This window comes from Leptidea sinapis, chromosome 23 (assembly GCF_905404315.1).
Source record: "Leptidea sinapis chromosome 23, ilLepSina1.1, whole genome shotgun sequence".
Classification (NCBI taxonomy): Eukaryota; Metazoa; Arthropoda; class Insecta; order Lepidoptera; family Pieridae; genus Leptidea; species Leptidea sinapis.
The window spans coordinates 11104567-11125656 of record NC_066287.1 but is presented as its reverse complement, the minus strand read 5'-3'; the positions used below and the strand labels follow the sequence as shown (position 1 = coordinate 11125656).

General features: G+C 36.3%; 1 protein-coding gene across 13 annotated transcripts in view; it reads left to right on the top strand.

Moving 5' to 3' along the window:
• The window catches only part of LOC126971093 (TLD domain-containing protein 2), a 173633-nt gene that overhangs the window by 59061 nt on the left and 93482 nt on the right, over nucleotides 1–21090 (top strand). For 8 of the 13 annotated variants that reach the window (XM_050817216.1, XM_050817213.1, XM_050817220.1 and 5 more), the window contains exon 2: nucleotides 5887–6588. The exons of the other annotated variants lie outside the window; for them this stretch is intronic. In XM_050817216.1, the coding sequence (XP_050673173.1) occupies nucleotides 6035–6588 (554 nt within the window). In that variant the 5' untranslated portion in view covers nucleotides 5887–6034. The remainder of the gene's footprint in view (nucleotides 1–5886; nucleotides 6589–21090) is intronic. 13 annotated transcript variants of the gene reach the window in all.

The following is a 21090-nucleotide window of genomic DNA, read 5'->3' as shown; positions in this document are numbered from 1 at the left end:
ATTTTATTTAATATCAACTGTATAAGTGTAGATTTATTGGTGTTATCGCAACAGTCTTCGAGAATATTATGTTCAATACCATAACTGATTACGATTACATTTATTGCACATTTCATTGAATTTAATTAATACTTTATATTATCAAAAACTAGGTCTACGCGACGTGTAGATATATTGTGTATTTTTATTTCGTTCTTTTTGCTTATACTTTAATCTGTAATGGCATTTAAGCCGCCACTTGTGTAGTTTAACTTGTTTAGCACTCCCTGTTGGACAGTATATTAATAATAATATAAGATAATATTGACACACTTTTTACACGAATTATCTTGCCCCAAGTTTGGCATATATAGCCTGTGTTATGGGTTGCAAGACAACGATATATTTAATACAATATACTTACTTAAACATATATAAATACATATAACCATCCATGACTCGGAAACAAACATCCATATTCATCATATAAATGCTTGCACCTACCGGGATTCGAACCCGGGACCTCTAGCTTAGTAGGTAGGATCGCTAACCACTCGGCTATACAGGTCGTCATATAATGTTAAGTGTTTATTTAACTTAGGCTTAACTTTAGCAATAATAAACATTAAATTACTGGTTTAGCAAAAAAGGATTTGCACCATTTGACAATGCGTTACCGTTAACGTTAAATTTGACTTAACCTTAACTATAACTATAGAAATGATTTAAGTTTTCTTTAGTGTTAATTGCGCCAATATTTGTTTTTAAAACAATTCGACACGTGTTTCGCCTCTACACAAGGCATCCTCAGGACGTGTTGTCTCGCCAAAATCTGGCACGAGCCATTAACGAATTAACACTAAAGAAAAATTAAATCATTTGTATAATTGTGGATTTCCGCAAAGTAACGCCTAATTCAATAAATTTTCTTAACTATAACAGCTAATATGATGCAACCCATTTTAATTCGGTGTTCATGTAAGGGTAATGATATTATGTGTAATATAAGGTTCCGTGTATCATTCTGTACGCCAATATCATTGGACCTTGGTCGTGTCATTCGACGCGGACGATTGATTGACGTAACTAGTAGCTTACCTTACACATTGTTATAAGGACATTTTTTTATCTCTCAGCACACCTTAATATCCGACTAGAATCCCCTTGATATGGGATTATTATTTGCAACGTATGTCATAATATGATCCTTATTATTTTCTATATATATTCACTTAATTATTAAATCTAGATTCACGACATTCCAATGTATTTTCCTTTTGATTGTGCTAATCTTTGGGATAAATAAAATAAAATCACATTTTTTTTCAAAGAAAAAAATACTGAATAACATGCTACAGATTACAAATTAAAACGAAAAAAAAAATAGTGTCATCATGATCATTAGTCGGAAGACGTCCACTGCTTGACAAAGGCCTCCCTCAAAGATTTCCACGACGACCGGTCCTGCACTGCCCTCATTCAACCTATACCGGCGATCTTGACCAGATCGTCTGTCAATCTTGTGGGGGGCCTACCAACACTGCGTCTTCTGGTACTTGGTCGCCATTCGAGGACTTTACCTGACTATAACGGTACAGGAGTTATAATCGTTCCAGTTTCCTTAACATTATGTTTGCTGTCTAAAATCTATACTAACACTAGCTGACCTGACAGACGTTGTTCTGTAGATAATAAAATAAATACTGTTTTATAGGAATTTGCCAATAATATTTCAAAACATCAAGAATTATTTCATACTCCCTGTTGTTATAATGAAATTGTTTCACAGCAGAACTGTCAAACCGTGCGTCACTAACTTCCCTCATAGAAAATATGTCCATACAAAACAAATATTGAAAATAAAAATAATTATGAGTTCCAAATCGAAATAAAAACTATCCTATCTCTCAAGTTGGACCAAACTGCACTCCATGAAGTAATCCCCATTAAAATCCGTTCATTAGTTTAAGAGTCCATCGAGGACAATCAACGTGTCACGTAATTTATATATATTAAGATTATAAAGAGGTAAAGTTTATGAGTTTGTAGGGGGTAACCAATATCTGTATCTATAACAGATTTTAAAAATTCTATTACCAATAGATAGCCACATTATTTGTGAGTGTTCATAGACTATTATATATTAACCCGAAAAATTAAGACTATATTTTCATAGTACTCAAATTGCAAAGCAACGAAAACGTTTCATACGAACGCATCTTTAGTGATGAGAGATATATGATTGTTTTGTATACATGTATTTTGTCTACATTGTACCACAAACTACTATGGTTATACTCGTTTATGCGGACGAAGTCGCGGATAAAAGCTAGTAGATATTATAAATGTCTTAAGAGTAAATCAATTATTATGTTAGGTATATAAAAAGCAATCATTATTATAAGAAGGTTATTTTTTTTATGACATTGGGAAACGAGACGAACAGGACGTTCAGCTGGTGGTAATTGATACGCCCTGCCCATTACAATCCAGTGCCGCTCAGGATTCTTGAAAACCCAAAAGTACTGAGCGGCTCTATAATATTGCGCTCATCACCTTGAGACATGAGATGTTAAGTCGCATTTGCCCAGTAATTTCACTAGCTACGACGCCCTTTAGACCAAAACACAATAATGCTTACACATTACTGCCTCACGGCGGAAATAGGCAACGTTGTGGTACCTACCCATAATCTTGTCGGCATCCTATGCAAAGGCCTCCCACAATTAAATAATATTAGAAGGTTAGATGTCCGAATCTATGTTACCAGTTCGGCCACTGAACTCATCTTCACGTCAAGTGTGACGCTGTTTACAGTAAACCAAAGCAGTAGTACGTATTGTTTATCAGTTCTATAATTAGTAGATGTTATTATTAACAGTAATGAATGCGTTTTATAAACTCAACGAGTGTCAATTAATAAACTCAATTGAGAGGCGACCTTGACGGAATACATAGGACGCCACGGCTGATTGTTTTTCTTACCGTTTCAAGCGAGCATAATATTATAATAGGGGCATACAAATGATTTAAGTTTTCTTTAGTGTTAATTCCGCCAATATTGGCATATACGTGTTTCGCCTCTACACGAGGCATCCTCAGGACGTGTTGTCTCGCCAAAATCTGGCATGAGTAAGACAAATATTGGCGGAATTAACACTAAAGAAAACTTAAATCATTTGTAAAATTATGGATTTCCGCAAAGTAACGCCTAATTCAATAAATTTTCTTACACATTTTCTTATTTTCTTGACAAACGACGAACGACACTCTCAGGAAAGGAGGAATCACGGAGCGTTGCTGGCCTTATAAAGATGAAAGATAACGCATTGGTACGTGGCGGCCGAGGATCGAACCGGGGTGCGTGGTGTGAGGTTCAACTCTGTGATTCCTCTGGTGTTGGTGTTGCCTGACTAGAAATCTAGTAGATAAGCAATTGGTCGTTGAAATTCAGCATCTCGATCATAATGATCTCATAATGACCCCTTTTACTTACCTACTAATATTTAATTCTCTCACATCAATATATTTCTCTCAACTTAATTTTAAAGGGCCGGCAAAGCTCTTGTTATTCCTCTGGTACTGCAAAATAATGTAGGTGACGGTGATCACTTAACATCAGGTGCCCCGCCCCGTACTCTCGTTTGTCGTCCCTTTCCATAAATAAAAAAAATCCTTTTGCGCCACGCCTTTTCGTGTTCAACGGTCGTCTGCCTGCGATGTCACCATGCTCGTTACATCAAAAGCAGGTTTAAGATCAGGTTGAATTTTAGTGACGTCACGCGAGTGTCTGGGAATTGAGGAAATGTCGGTGATAATGAAATCGACCGTAGTAACACGAGAACTATGTATTTATAGCAGCCGATGGCAACTTTCCCCGCAGCGCGCGTTCACGGCTATGTGCAGTTACGAAAGCTGCATGTGCTTATATGGCGTAGCGCCGACGCCTGTCGATCAAATGTTAAATGTTACTAATAAACTTGGTATAAACTTAGCTCACAATAAATAGATTTGCTTATGATTGGTTTGTAAGTGAGAGTAACGTTTCCCGCGTTTATTTGCAAGACTGCTTGACATTCGGAAAACTTTAGAGTTTTCATTGTATTGACAGTGTTGTCAGCGATATATTGAACATTTTACATATTCTTGGTTTATTGGCAGGTGTAACTTTATACCAATTTCATTTGTAAGGCCGTGATTGTTTTTTTTTGACTTGTGTAAACCATTTAGTTTTTGATGTTTGATTATTTTTGTTGCATTACTTTGCATATTATATTGTAATTGAAATAATTTGTAAGTTGCATTAAAAATAAGAACTTGTAATATCTAATCCGTTTTGAACAGAGCAACCTTTGAGCTTCTTGCTCGTTCTTATCTAAGGAAATCTGTCTTCCGTAAAATATGGCATATTTTCAAGTGTTATATGATTTTCCTATGAAATAAAATATTTTTTATTTGATTTGAATAACTTGTGGGCTCTAACTCTGGTTGATTGGCAAATATTCATGATATGTTAATGTAGTGTAATACCAGATTACACACTCGCATGATTACATTTTTTTGTCACAAAGTATCTGTTGTGGTTTACGCATAATAGAAATATGGTATCCAGTGTTGATTTTCATGTACTTACTATACATACTTAATTAAAGTGCTTAATATACTTACTTACATACTTTCGTGTTCAACATCTTTGTAGAACATTGTATTAATTAACATTTAAAGTTATTAAGTCGTTTACAAGCGTTGTTCTTTCAACTTATTTAAGAAAATCAAAATTTAATGCTAGCTGATAATGCTTACAGATACGTCATATTGTTTGTCTTTATGAATCTGGAAATATATGATCTATTTAACTAAATTGCGTTCATAAAAACAAACAAAACTCTTCAATATTATAATAGACACTTATACTAGTGTACGTAAGGTGTTGTAAATCACACGATAAATGGTTTTTCAATAAACAGCTGATAATCATGGAAAATTTATGACTTCATTCAAGCATATTATGAAGCAGCCACTTATGTGTACATAATTAAATAAAAACATCATTATAATGCAGGATTGACCAGCCATCCCAAGCGACCAAGTGCTATTTCATTCTCCGTTTATATTCATTCATATTATACAGTTTTTTTTTTAATGAAAATTAGGGACGACACGAGCAGCACGTTCAGCTGTTCAATGTTTCACGGCAGAAATAGGCGCCGCTGTGGTACCCATAATCTAGCCGGCATCCTGTGCAAAGGAGCCTCCCACTGGTAGTCTTTACTAAATATATATGTTGGATAATTTATACGTCTAGATAGACTTGTGACAGCTGTGAGCACGTCGAAAATAGCTATGAACTGTTAATCTCTATTTTCCGCTAAGTACTTACACTCACACAGTGACATACTTATCGTGTAAGACGTAGCTTGTCATGCGCACTAAATTATAAACATTTTCTGGGGATGTAGGGGGGTAATATTTGGAAGAAAGCCGCGGTATAAATATTTGGTAGTGTCATTTGTTGTTATATATGTATGTGACGGACTATAATATAGAACATGGTTAGACTGGTAAATGACGACGAAGTGGCGGGTAAAAGCTTGAACACATATATTGAAACGTAATAATATGTTAATATTCTATATTAAAGACAAATTAATAGAGCTGAATGAAGGAATGTTACACTTGACGTGAACATGTCGTGAATAGACATTAAACAAAAGCGTTAATGTTTTAGATTATTTCGACCGGTTTGTATGAGAGGACCACAAAGTACTTTTAAGGCTAATGTCAAGGTGGGCACTACGGATATAATACATTTCTTTGTTTCTTATAATACGTAGAGTTGCTTATATATTGACTCAGTTACCACAGGAATGTTGACAACTTTGTATATTTATGATCGTAATTTTTCAGCAATGTTAGGGCTTCTCGAAGTATCATATATAAACGTGAAATTTGGTTACGTCGGTTAAGATGATTTTCAAAATCGGCTGACAGATGTTTTCGTTTAAATGATCGTCAGTGTTTGAGTGACTTGAAAAGTGTTAAGTGAACCGTAAACATGAGCAGTGGTGAGCCAACATTAACTGAATCGCCGGTTCCCCTGGCGCTGGCTCGGCTGCAGGGTCGGCCCAACAGACTGCCGCGCGGTCTGCGAACACACCGCCCCAGTCTGCCGCTGGCCAGCCTGCAGGAAGCCGTCGATGAAACCCCGCGACGCTTCAGCGACGAGCCGTTCGACGTCAACACCGACGACGACGAAGCCTTCATCGAGCCAGACATGGAGTATAAAACGTCGCCTTCCGTATCCAACGGTCGCAGAGTTTCCGACGCGACATTCGCCGAGCGATACAGAAAGCTGAACGAATTCGACGGTCCGCCGCCCGATATGCCGCGGCGTGCCTCCCTCGCCGTGCCCGTCGGTGTAGACGGCTACGGCGCACTGGAGAAGGGAAGGAGACGCTCATGGGCGGCGCGGTTGCAACTCGAACGGAAGAAACGACGGAAGTCTGGCGGCAACGACACCGACGAAGAAACCGAGCCGGTCATCTACGTCCGAGAGAAACGACCATCGTGGTGGAACGTGTTCGTACCGGACAACATGCTCAAACGAAGGTATTACAAACATTCATTCAAACCAATCACGTTCTATACATACAGACAAATCACGTCAGTACATGCCACAAATAACACCATAATAAGTTTCAACTGCTATATCTATACATTGCCGCATTTACTTCAGTTGTTTAAAATATTCTTGGTCAATAAGCAGCAATGTAAAACATTTATTCAATTCAGGTTTGATTCGGACAGTGACAGTTGACACACGACTAAAAAAAAGTGTTCTTACATTGTCTTTAAGCACACTTTTCCCTATCACACTGCGAATGATATGTCCTTATATATGTATAGAACTTCATTGATTAAAACTAATAAATACATCCTTACAAAGTACAGTCAAGTGAGTAGTTCTTGGCGCGCCTCGTTGCGAGTGTAAGTCGGCGCGTATGAATTATGTATTTGCCGGTTCTAATTCACAGTGTAGGATACAATTGTGGGTCGTGTATGGGAATTTAGAATGCAAGGTATACAGTCAGTATATACACTACAGCTTGCCTTCCTTGACCTAATGTACGGAGTACAATTGACATTGTTGACGCAGACCTGTGTAAATCATTATCAGGGCTAGAACATAGTTACTCGTATTTAACTTGAAACCATGACGCTGTTTGTGTGTCATTTATCTATCAGTAGTATTGTAGCTAAAGGACAACGTTCCCATTTGCTCTGATTCAAAGTTGAATATCATATTCAGATAATTGGATTTTATTTTCCAAGCAAAGCTAAACTATATATCAAGTTACCCATCATATAGTATCAGTAAAAAATGTACCAAGATTGATGGGTGTAGTAACCTGCGGTAACCGTTCGACTGTCGATCGATATTCAGGAGCGCGACGTCACAAAAGACATGAAGATTGATGGCTATCTGGTGTCATGTATTGTGAGCTTGATCAGTTGTAGTAACTTACCATTTTTGTTTTAAAAATAATGTCAAAGTTAGACTATGTCCGCTCTTAAGTCCCTAGAGAACTCTCTAAAATTTCACCATTATGGGTAGGCTATTTTCATCCCATTACTTCGGACTGTTAATTTGGGCGGACATCTTAAATATTAATATGGTACTAACATATCACGTAAGCCTCTTGCCCGTTTGGGGTTTTTATAAAAAAAAAAACTGGAAGGCAGCTTCTTCCGAAGAGATTCTTTTGATGAGAAGAGCAGAAGGTCGGGTTCAGTATCGGCGTACATTAGGGCAGGCCTATGTCCAGCAGTTGACTAATACATATTGATGTTGTTGATGAGAGACTAAAATATTTGTAATAAACACAATTTAAAGCTAAACAACTTGTTTATTGTACGTAAAAGAGGTCACATTATGAGCGTAATGCTGAATTCACGAATTTCAACGATTAATTGCTTATCTACTAGATTTCTAGTTAGGTGCAAATTTATCCATCGTGTCGGGCGGTTGTGATAATTATAAGTATAACTCGTATATAATGTATCATTCGATATAATTTAGCACTCTTATTAAATCGGATTGGTTTAGTTCACGATTTCTTTAGTTGATGTCAAACGAAACGTGTCTCACGTTTTAACGGTGGTATTTGTATAATTTGCAAAACAACATTTTCACCTTGAATCGTTCTCTGTCTCTCTATTGCTCGTCCACTTATGAGCACGTAGATACTATGTTATACGCTATTGCCGTTTTTACCACATATTTGTCTCTTTTCTATTCAACAGTGCTAATATTCTGATATGTATGTAGCTGCGTTTCTTAGAGGCTGGCAAAGCTCCTGTGATTCCTTTAGTGTTGCGGCTTGTTTTTCCTCCTATTCCATAAAAAATAGGAAAAGTCGAAGTTTACGTACCTATATTGTAGGACCAAACTAGTACATAATTGGCAGTAGTAGGCAACTTTTAAAAGTTGAGCGGTCTAAATTATATAGAAACACAGCTAATGTTTATGATTATTTTTGAATTAACTCAATTGCAAGAAAGTGTGAATAATTGGTCGACAGATAAATCATGTAAATGAAATGATTTTTGTTTATTTACGTAAACTTTATAAGAGCATTTGTAAATATGTCATAAAATGTTTACAAAAACAAATATGCAAAAGCGTAATAAAGTAAATGACGTAAGTAGATAATTAAAAATACATTAGTAGTGGATGCTACGGGGTCGCAGAGACTCTCGATATGCAAGGTACCGCACACCAAATTTCTTCATCCTTAATATACTCTTTAATATTACAAAAAAAACCCTTGTGGTGTGTCTTGAATGTTTTGTCAGGCAATTCTGTTACGATGATGATGATTACGCGGGAATTATATTACAGAATCTAACAAAATTTCCCATTTCCCTTACTAATCGAAAACTGGGTATGGATTTCACACTTTTTAACATATTTATGCATATTTTTCCTAGTAAATATAATATTTTGATAGATATATTCTGATGGCACTGTAATTCTAAGTAAGTACAAGAAAAATTGTATTGTGGGTTACAGTTAGTTAAAAAAATCGCCTCCCTTTTCGAGAATATATTGAAAAGCCAAATTAGGGGCAGCCAAGAATAAGAGAGCTCGAATAAAGGGAATGATGCGAGGAGGAAGATGTCAGGGACCGAGGCGAATAGAGATCCATAAGTATAACCAACTTCTTGGGAAGACACGAGTATATATCTAGCCAAGGGATTACCTAAATAGTGCGCCGTTGATAGTAAATATGGTAAGTAGTCAGTTCCACGCAAAATCAAGAAAGACGTTGGTGGGCTTTAAAATGATAGTGCCTTTTTGAAATCGCAACTTTTTGAACTTGAAACACCGTGCGAAATTCCCATTTTGTTTTTTGTATTTCTTTCATTTCAAAAATCGCAGGTTTAAATATGCTACGGCATCAATCATTTCGGGAAATAAATATGAACCATGTTACCCGCCCAGCAGCATGTTATCAAAATATTGAAGGAAAAAGGCGCTAACATAAAAGCTGCTTGTAACCGTATTCATATTAAATCCGGATTACTCAGCCGACTGAAGGTCGCGAGAGATTCATAATCTAAGCATATTTGCTTGCGATTAGCATAAAATTGACGCCCACCGTACTAGACTTATTTCCGCAAATATGTTACCAAATAGAGTGTAAATATAATAATATGCAAATGAGTTATGTACCGGTGGGTGTTTGTTTATGTTCTGAATAGCCAAGATGTTATTTAACACGTATTGTTATGTTCCAATACTTAATTTTTTTCCTGTTTTGCATTTGCATAACTGAGCCAATTGTATTAGTCAAAGTGACTCGTCATGGTTTTGTTTGATAATGATTGTGACAAAAGTTTATCGTATCAGCGTATTGTCCTCGGCACTGAAACGCACCCGGTATATAAAACTACTCCGCGTTCTATGACACCGTTCAAAACCTTTGCCGGAAATTTGTTAAACATACGCGATATATTGTGTTTGACGCAGTGCTGCTTGTAGCAACAGAATATTAAGAAGAGACTTAAACTCAAAATGGCTTGAACGCTGGACTGTAAACAAGTTAGTAAGAAACATCAGAATACAGGAGAAAACAAAATCAATAAAAAAAATGATACTGTTGCGATACTCTAAAAACATTATTACTACTAAATATTTTCTCAACTTCTTAACTTCAGGTTTTTGCTCGAAATAAAGGAAATAAGAAAAACAAATGTACTAGGTGACTCGTATGGTATTTCGTCCCAATGTTCTACAAAAATAAGAATATTACGACACTACATACTGCAATGGTAGGCAAAAAAATATTAAAACTGAAGCAGGTATGAATTGTCTTCTTTCTATACAGTTCTCGTTGTCAAAATTAAACGTTGGAGTTGCCTTATCTACGTCACAGAGAGAATGTTTCATCATAATACGGCCTCGCGTTGTTTCCGCAATCGTACGTTCACCTCTGTCTTTGTGATTTGGACCATGCGGTGATACGGCAGCTGCCAGTTTTTAAGATGCTTGTAAATAGCGATATTTTTTTGCCTTGCGCTGGTTTATATTTTTATTTGGATTATGCTGATACCAGATATTATCTCTCTATAGCACTGTCTGTGTTTATTTAGGTTCTGGACCCCATTTCTTATGTGTCTTTTAGTTATACTTACTTAACTTTTACATTCCCTCTTATCCCTATCTAGGAATTAAAAGTATAAGCAGAGCTAAAATATTGTGATAAAATATTTATGCAATTATCACTACATATTATAAAACAAAGCCCTCTGCCACGTCTATCTGTCTGTTCGCGATAAACTCAAAAACTACAGCACCGATTTTCATTCTGTTTTCGCCAATGGATAGCGTGGTTCTCGAGGTTTTCGTGTATAATTTTTCCGAATACTTACTATATCTTATTTATTTTTCTATTACACACACCGTCTGTCGGGTCAGCAGCTCTTTGCATGAATTTTAATCTACACTTGACTGGTTAACTGATGCCAATCTACTATGTAAATTGGCATCAGTTAGATTGTGTAGATTTTATGGGCACATGATACGTTTAAAATATAATATTATCGATATAGAACACACAAACAACCGCACTCTCAATTTTATTATATTGAAAAAATAACTCATCTTAAAATCATGTAATAAAATCATTGACTTCATTCAGTTTATAAAATTCAACATTTTCCTTCTTTTGTCGCTCCTTATTTCGCAGAATCGAATGTTGCAATATTAACATGCGTGGGCTAATGTTTTAAATCAGCAAATTCCAATATTTTCCAGTTGTGTTTCGGATTAGATGCCCACTAACTTAACATATTTGAATGATTCCTTGTCCCTCTATCATATCTAAGTATGTTATATAATCCAACAATTCTAAAATGTGCCAGCCTATATTGTTGGCTTATAAATTTTATCGTATATCGTTATATGGACCAACTATTCCTCGTTGATAATTATGCAAACGGTATAATTATGCGTGTTTACAAAATAGATGGTCACTTGGCAGGAGTCCATCGCCGCCCACCCATCACGTCCGCACACTGAATAAATTCCTATTATTATATTCAAAACATTAAACAAAGACATGAACGTCTCATACGTGTCTCGTGTCTTTATTTTGACTGCTGTAGAATAGAACAAAAACAATATATATCGTCACTCTGTCTTGGTGCAAAACAAAGATAATAATAATATTGTATAGTTGTAATGATACGATTATTACAATTTCATACGATTGAGGATATCGAATCGTAGTACGCCAGTTGCACACACAGGATGCCGGATACCACAGCGGTGGCTTTTTCTGCCGTGGTGAAGCAGTGATGTGCAAGCATTTTCGATTTGAAGGGTGCCGTAGCTAGTAAAGTTACAGGGCTAATGAAACTTAACATCTTATGTCTCAATGTGACAACCGGAACTTCGAAGACGCTCAAAATTTTGGGTTTGGTTCAATCAAGTACTCGTCACGAGGGGAACTGCATGGTAATAGGTATCACGTTATCATCTTACTTGCTTGCTTGCTTGTTCTCATTATATCCTTGCTTTTTTACACAGTGAAACTTTTTTACGCGTAACCGATTTGGGAAACTTCCTTTTGTGTCTTTTCCTAGCACCGAGCATTGGAACGTTGAGAAAATAATGTAAAATTCAAAGGTCTGCAAGGTGATTCCGAAAATGTACAATGCAAGATCTTAAAAAAAGTTATCATTGACCAAAAAGTATGTTAAAGGTATATTTTTAAATATGTTTTTCCATGAATTCTTTTATTTTTACTGTGATAATACTCTTACCCCCTTATTCATAATTGTACGCTAACTTAAAACAGCCGCTAAGGAGTGTTTTTTCTCATTCAGACTTAGGTCAATAGAAAAAGACAGAGTGTGAATTAGCAATGCTTTAAGTTAGCAGACTATTATGAATAAGGGGGTTAGAATATTGCTAGCTACTTGTGTGGAGTTCAGACGTATTATACGTAAATTTTTAGTAATGTATGATTTTCTATTTGATCGTTATATTTCTCGCTTGAATTGCCTTGGGTCGTGGCCATATAAACATTAACATTAAAATTATTCCACTTTCACCAACAATTCTCACGTGACCTCATATTTATCTCAGTGGTAAACACTGCAATAATTAATGTGACAATTTCAAGTACAACAATAACAATATTTAGACAAGTAATACACTATCTCGGCAAGCTCGGTAATCGTGAATCGCCTTGCAACTGTATGCGAAGGAGATAATAGCAACGGCATGACTTTAATTCAATTTGCTATTGCGCGTATCTATGTCGTAGAGTAAGCGGAAACATTAACAAGTGTTAATTCAAGATTGAATTAAATGCTTCCTTCCGAATCAATGCGGATAGGAGCTGACCCATTTGCAAGTGCTGTGTTGTAGCAATGTGGTCCGAACAAGGACAGCCGCATTCGTGATCTTGCTGGTGGCTGTTTACCAGTTATCACATTGATATCTAAGCAGCTTATAATCTTTTCGGTATTGATAATTATATCATATAACATTATGCTTAATATTTATCGTATGAAGCGTAAGAAGTTTATGGTGCGGTTTACGAATTTATCACGCACGAATGGCGTGCACATTTTTTTATAATTGACAAATTATTACAAGCTAGGACAATCGATTGATATCGTGGACTTTGATGACACCGCCAATTAAGCACTTACGGCTCTCCAAATTTAAGAAGTCTAAGTGACAGAATCCTTCGCTATAATCCGAAGTTTTTGCACTGTATTCGGATTTAAGATGCTATATTCCTTATTCAGGGCCATTAATGTTTCTCCTTTAAAAGATTTTGTTTTTAAACTAAGAGCATCGGCGATTTCCAGTAATAAATACACTTCTTAACACGTGAAGTTTGTATCTTTGATAAGTTAGCATTTCTACCTATAGTTAAATTCAAATTTATAACTACCTACAAATTGACTCGTTTTATTTGAATTCTTTATTATGTTTTTGTTCCTCATTGTGTTCCAATTCTGTGTGTCAATATCAAAATTAACTGACATTATACTAACCAGGAAATAGATCGGCTCTATTTCCATTGATCTTTTGCATATACGCACGGAACTTGTTATCCTCCGTATTCCAATTGTGGCTGTTTATGGACAAGATTAATTGAGGAGCACAATTAGATGGTTGATTGATGTGTGCGCACCTCGCGGCATTTGTCAATGCCACTGTTTGAGATAACATACTGCTACTTGCAACTTGCTACTGATTAATGTCAGATGCTCTAGTTTACTTGCTATCTGTTATCTCTAGTGTTATATCGCGAACTGTAACGTCATTTAAATTGTTGTATGGAACAGGAGGGCAAATGTCTGAAAATATCTTATTAGAGGAAAGTTGTTGATGCCACGTGTCTGTCGCTACGAAATTCATAAATATAATATATTTCGTTGTTATGTCGAAGATTACACTTGAACTACTACAAGTCTTGTAAGGAGAGACCATTCGAATTATTGGAACAGCTTTCGAAGTGAACAAAAGGTACTTTAACAATACAGCAGGGCTAAGCCGCATTCTCAAGTCTTTTGAGCAGGCATTTGCGAATTTTTTGAAACAGCTTAAAAGTTTATTATAAAATGTATTTTATTTAGCAGAGAGAGAGATTTTATTTTTAGAGAGCAACTCAATCAGAACGTTAGAATGTTTAATATTTAAATTATTTTCCTGTTAGTCTCACATATTTGGTTCGCATCGATTCGGAAGGCATTCAGACACAGTTTTGGTTTGGGACACTCGTATTTTAAAATAACATGGTTTTTATAGTGGTTTATTTAGTTTTTGTTTTTAAAAGTCATATTAATATTGCCTCTTTTTTAATTTCGTAGTGTTTTGTTGCAGTGATGTTCAAAATTTTTGAAGAAGAGTTTAGTGTTGCTTTTAACGCTACCACATGTGGGGTTAGGATCCTGAATTTTGATGTTGAGTATGTTGTAATATATTTTACATTCTATTATTTATTATTGGACCGATCGTCGTGGAAATCTTTGGGGGTGGCCTTTGCCCAGCAGGACGTCTTCCGGCTGATGAGGATGATGATTGTTCAAAGTTTACATGTTTTGTGATATAGTATTCGTCACTGCATGCACGCACATTCGTTGAACTTTGACCCTAATTGATTGCTTTAAGCCCGCTAACCTTTATTCAATGATTACAGGGAGTTTATTGAGTAACGACCCGTCACGACTTTTAAGTTTACTAACCATACCGGACGTTACTACTACGAAGTTAAATATTTGTATGCAGGTTTCACCTAGAGACCCATAGAAATTTGACGAAGTCGCTATCCATTGAAAACTCCTGAATTGGGAACAGGCAGGTATTAGTGACGTTGGTAGCAGTAATTGACTTCGAACAAGACTGTACTATGCACTACTATGGAATTAACTCACGTTTCTCTATAGATATGGTGATACGCGAATGGTAAACAATAATGTTTAATGCGCCTTTGTGTGTCGACGGCCGATGCAGCGTAACGTAATGTTGCGTAATAAATAAAGTGTTTTGGTTGCATGATTTTCTAGTAATTTTTGCTGCTAGGTTTTGAGACGCTTTATAACTATATTCCAGCGGCGGTGTTTTATAAGCTGATTCATTGAAGGTGGCACCTCTGAATCGTCATTATATTTGCTAATTATGTGTCTTAAAAATATTCAATACATATATAGTCTAATGTAATAAAGCAAGTTAAACATAGTTTATCCTTATGATTCTCTTTTCCACTTCTGAATTCAACATTAGTTGGTACAATATTGTATCTATTAATAGTATTTTGAAAAAAGTGCAGGCAAGAAAATTTCGAAAATTGCATGTACTGTTTCTTCTTCTCTCTTCGAGCGATGTTTGTTTTTTAAAGCGGTGGTAGTGCTTTAATTGACACCAAAAATACATGAAAAATAATATTTTTTTTATAAATATTAAATAAGTAAGCTATGAAAATATTTCTTGTCTACAATATGTAAGGTTTTTGTCTATCGACACTTTTAACTCCGCCAAGCAGTAATGTGCAAAGACTGTTGGGAATCTCAGGAGCATTCCCGGCTTTTTAGAAAGGCGTTCGCGCGTAGCATCCTGGAAACGCTGGAAACCTTCGTCGTTCGTGGATCAAAGTTGATTGAAAATCGCACTGTGGAGGAACGCCACACATCCAGATGGTGGTAATGATATCCTAATTTGAATATGTAATTGTTTAAAAGAATCCTGAACGGATATGCCATAATTTAAGTGGCAAAGTATATCACTTAGCGTCACGTAATTTTTTCTAGTCTCTTAACTCTAAAAAAATATTAGGACGTTCTAATCGCTATACAATGCAAACATAAATAAATGAAGGCAAAACTGTGCTGATTCACTTATTGTGTGTGTGCTGTTGTTACGTAACGCATCAAATAGTATACCGTATCTGTATGTTAATTCTGATTTCGTCACTTGCTCTGTAATTGTATATTACCGCAATAGTTAGACCGTGGCCGGCCGTTTTGTGGCAACGTGCAATCGCGAAATCTCGGCGATGTAGATGCAGTAAATGTGTTTTGGGTGTGATACTTTCATTATGGTCGAGGAGTGGAACACGTCGTCTTGATGGTAAACGGACATCGTTGTAGCCTTAGATAATTTATACGTCTAGATAGAGCCTCTTGTTGCTAGACAACTGTTGAAAGCAGGCCAGGTTTATTACTTTAGTGTGCACTTTTGCAATAGATAATCCACTGTCAATTGTATTGTTATCACTGTCTTCAAAATAAAAGAGTCTTTAGACCCCATATTTAAGTACTGTGCAATTAATCCATCAGCTATATTATATAAGTACGGTATGCATCTGTACCACCTTGACGACTTTACTACGCGCAGTGGACATATTTGGCGTCGACCGGTCACCAAGTATTGGTTGGGCGGCTTGCGCGTACCTACTTCATTGATATCATGTTACCCGTGCCAGGTCATACCGTCTCCTTAGCTAATGAATGATAGTTGTTTGGAATTTATATTAATATTATACAGCTGAAGAGTATTTAAAGTGAAAATACCTTTAGGAATGCTGACCGCTTTATTCTGTTGATATTGAGTCATAATGTCATGATGATGAGTATGTCACAGGGAGTGCTCAGAGGATATTACTTCAGAATACGAATCCACTTGTTTCATGTTGACGTCTGGCAATCCATAACCCTGCTTTTGCGAGAAAGTTAGCAGTTTTCCGGAACCTATAAGACAGGCACCTCAGGGATCTTTATGCGTAGTCTACAGTCTCTTGAAGCTGTAAAAAACAAACTTCTAAGTTAACGTAAAAAAAGATATGGCCGTTTATGCTGCATTAAATGTATATTTCGACACTCTCAACGAAATTAAGATTTATAGGTTAATTCCCGTAGGCCTAGAATTATAAAATTTGGCAAGTAATAACGTCTTTTACTACAAGTATGGGGAAAAAACTGAAACTGTACCTGTAATTAAATAAAAAAAAATGTACGGAATCCTCGTGTCGGAGTCCGATTCGCACTTCCCCCATTTTTTTAATACTGGTTGGTTAATTGGCTCATTTGAAAGTAAATATTTACGTAATCAAACAAAAAAAAGCAAACTCATTCAAGAGGCATATTTTTGCGGGGAAAATATAGCTTGTATCAGAGAAACGGTTATAAATATACAGCGGCTGAAGTTGTTCAAACTAGACGGTAGTGTAACTTTTATCGTATCAACTTTGTATTGCGTGCGCGAACTGGCAACTCGGGAATACTTTTTCCTACTGTGGTTTAGAATCACCACTTACGTACGCGATACCTCTTATAGGAAAACTATTTACCCACTTGTGCGGCATAATATAATGACGCAATATCGTTATTGAAACGATTTATTCTTTCTTTGGTTGATTTAGTTTTCTTTGTCTTAAATATTTCTTTGTTCAGATTCGTTGTTTGTTTATGATGCTGTTCGATAATTTTTCATGAGATAAGTGTTATTTCTGTTGCAATAACTGAATTGGTACGGTTTTACCATACAATCACTTAAATCAAGACCGGTGTCCTAATATGATAGGCTGTAGCTTACGCTTTGAGCACTACAAAACTCACATGACTCGCGTCACCGTTCTTGGAGAATACCACTCGGAGTTATTTCTTGTAATTTCCAATTTCGTGGCTTTGCCCTGTGCTTCCCCGAGGCATAAAAAGAATAGAGATTTCCCAGGCATTTACCAGTGGGAGGTTTCTTTGTACAGGATGCCGACTAGATAATGGATACCACAACAGCACCTTTTTCCGCCGTGAACCAGTAATGTGTAAGCATTTTTGGGTTTCGGTCAGGGTGTCGTAACAAGTGAAATAACTGGACAAATAAAACCTAATGTTATGTCTCAAGGTGACAAGCGCAATTGTAGTGCCGCTCAGGATTCTTAAAAAGTACCGAATAGCATTGAGCAGCAGAGCATATCAATTATCATGAGCTGAACGTCCTGCTCGTCTCGTCCCTTATTGGCATGAAAAAATCTAGAGGAAAAGCCAAAGCCTAGGTCTGGAGAAACTGGGGGTCATCAATAGTGCAAGACAATACTTAGAGCCGACACAGAAAAGAGCTCTCTTTTTAACCGACTTCAAAAAAGGATGTGGTTCTCAATTCGTCGGTATCTTGTTCTGTTTTTTTTTTATTATGTTTGTTACCTCAAAACTTTCGACTGGGTGAACCGATTTCGATAATTCTTTTAAAGCTGGTGCTTCCCGTGTGGGAAGTCCCATTGTAATTTGGTCCAGATCTGACAGTGGTATCCATGAGAAAACTATAAAAGTCTTAAATTTCCTATACGTATACGTATAGCAAAGTGGATGATAAATTTACGAATAACTCAATATCGCGCCAACCGATTTCGATGATTCTTTGGTTATTGGAAAGGATATACTTCAAATATAGTTTGGTTAGGTTCTGATTACGGAATCTATGACAAAGTAACGGAACTCTTCAATTCTTAGGAGAAAATTAACGATACTCGGCCGAATCTTTTTTATGCTTTCCGGATATTTAAGTCATTCTACAATAACATAGTTATGGTCAAGTAATTGTCGTAGTCGAATATGATGATCAATGGGACTCCTTAACGACTTACAGTAAGGCTGCGATCTGTGGCAGAATTTCTAACTGTTTGTAATCAAATTGCAAAGCACTTGCGTTCATTGCTGCATTGAAAAATTAGGTATATCTACACATATTTAGACAAATAGCTAGTTAGTGTACTTCAAAGTCACTAAGAATCATCAAATAAAATAAATTTTAAGAAAAAAACAACCGACTTCAAATACAGTATTCCAAAACAATAGATATAATGTGCACAAAAAAGTAGTTATATGTGAGATGTGCTTGAGTCGTGAGAAGGCGAGAGGCGAGAGCGGATCGCGTCGGAAGGACACCGATTCCAAAAATAACAATAATCGTAATTAGAACTAGATTAATTAATTAGATTGTATAAAAATACGCAATAATTTTTATACTTTTTGGGCACATTATATCTATTGTTTTGGAATAGTGTTTTTGAAGTCGGTTGTTTTTATGTAAATTTATGTTATTTTAGGAGCACAGGTCCGGTATTGCGCTGCGATTTGCTGCACCCAGCTATCAGCTCGAACCCTTTTTATCAGTTTGACCCCTTGCAACACGGGTTAACGGCTAACTACTAACTACGGCTAACTAACTACTTGGTTTCGCATAGATCCTATATAGTTTTTGCTACCCTACTTAACCTCGGGACCCACAAACTGAAGCATCGTTGCACAATTTGGATGTGTGGCGTACTTTCGCAGTCCTACACATTCCATAACTGTTGAATTTTAATATACTTTACTCTGTATTTCGACACCACATGATACCATCAAAAATACGAGTACACCTAGCTTGAAGACCGGTAACGCTCCTGTGATGCCCGTGATTTTTACTAAGGGGCGGAAATTCTTACTATCACACACAGGAACCCTACGCTCTTTCGTCATTCTTATCTTATAATACAACTGTATAATCTCCCTAGGGTTGTGCATTGAGCTCTTTACTGGAAACAAACTGGAAGATGTTCATATGACCCAATATTGTACAATAATTGACGCATTATCTTATACGATTAATGGTTATGAAACATTGAATGGTGTGAGTAAGCAGCGGACGCGTGCGTACGTGCGCGTAGCGTAGCACCGCGTTTCACAACCCGCGCCGCGACGGGGGCGACGGTGGCGACGGTCCAACGACCTCGCCTCAATAGGTTACTGGTAACCCGTAACTGGTAGCCGGCAAGACAGAGACACTTCCTTACCAACCATTATCACTCACGACAATTTTGATATCTGTGTTGCGGCGCGCACTTTGTTTACAAAACTTCATCGGGGTCATTACAAAATAGTCTGTGGATTGCCAAGAGTATTTTTGTTGCTTTAGCGTTTCATCTGACTTTTTGTTGTATTAGCAAACAAACTTGGTTTGAAATGTCTTCAATATGTATCTGAAACTAATTGGTAATGTGTCTTTCTCCTCCTGTCTTAGTCATAGGCTGTACTTCTAGAAATTGTCTTTCCTTTCTTACTTCAAGATTTGCAAAATATTGCTCATTATTTTGCTGCGCATTTGTTATATTAAGTATTGAGTAAAATTGTTTGCCCTGATTGATTATCAACGGATTATAATCTAATACAGACGTGTAATTTTGTATGGATTTAATAAATAAATTAACTGGTACCAGTTTAGAGTCGGCAAAGATTCAAATAAATTTTCGTTCCTCAGTTTACTACTTTACCTATATTGGGGCATAGCCTAGTTTGGGACAACATTTTAAATTGTGTAAAAATGTTTCAATATAAAAAAATAAAAAAACAAAAAAAGCGTGCTGTTGGTAATTCTCAGAATACAAGGCAAAGTTTGTTCTGTGTTCTGAGAAGTGAATGCAGCCCTCTCTTGCTAGACAAGAGGAATCATACGTTAAAATTTTATCCGAGCGATCGCAGGCACATTTTTATACCATTTCTGTACACCTATTGGGTGTAATTCTAAAGTCCTTCCTACGCCATTTCGTAAAAACCATTTAATAATAACACATTGTTCAAATTTTAGTAGCTTGTACGATGTTGACATGTCTGTTCATTTGCATAGATATACAAATATTAATATACTAGCTGATACCCCGCGACTTCGTCCGCGCACACATAGAACCTGAGCATGTACCAGCGACATTTCAATACAATTTTAAAAATAAAACAATACTTATAACATAAGCTGTCACGCCACTTTTGTAAATAATGATGTGTTCTGCAAAGTCGTAGTACATTATATTATTCTATCATCACACATTTATGGAGTTTTAGTAAGGATCCTTAATTTTATTGAAAATATAAAATAGCCATGTCACCCGGGGCTAGTGTAGCTTCTCAACAGTGAAATAGTTTTTCTAATCTTTCAATTTTCAATTCAGTAGAGACCAATCAATACAAGCAAAAAAAAATACAAACAATCAAATCTTCCCTCTTTATAATATTAGTATAGATGTTCTTATAGATCTAGATTCAAGTTGAACAGAT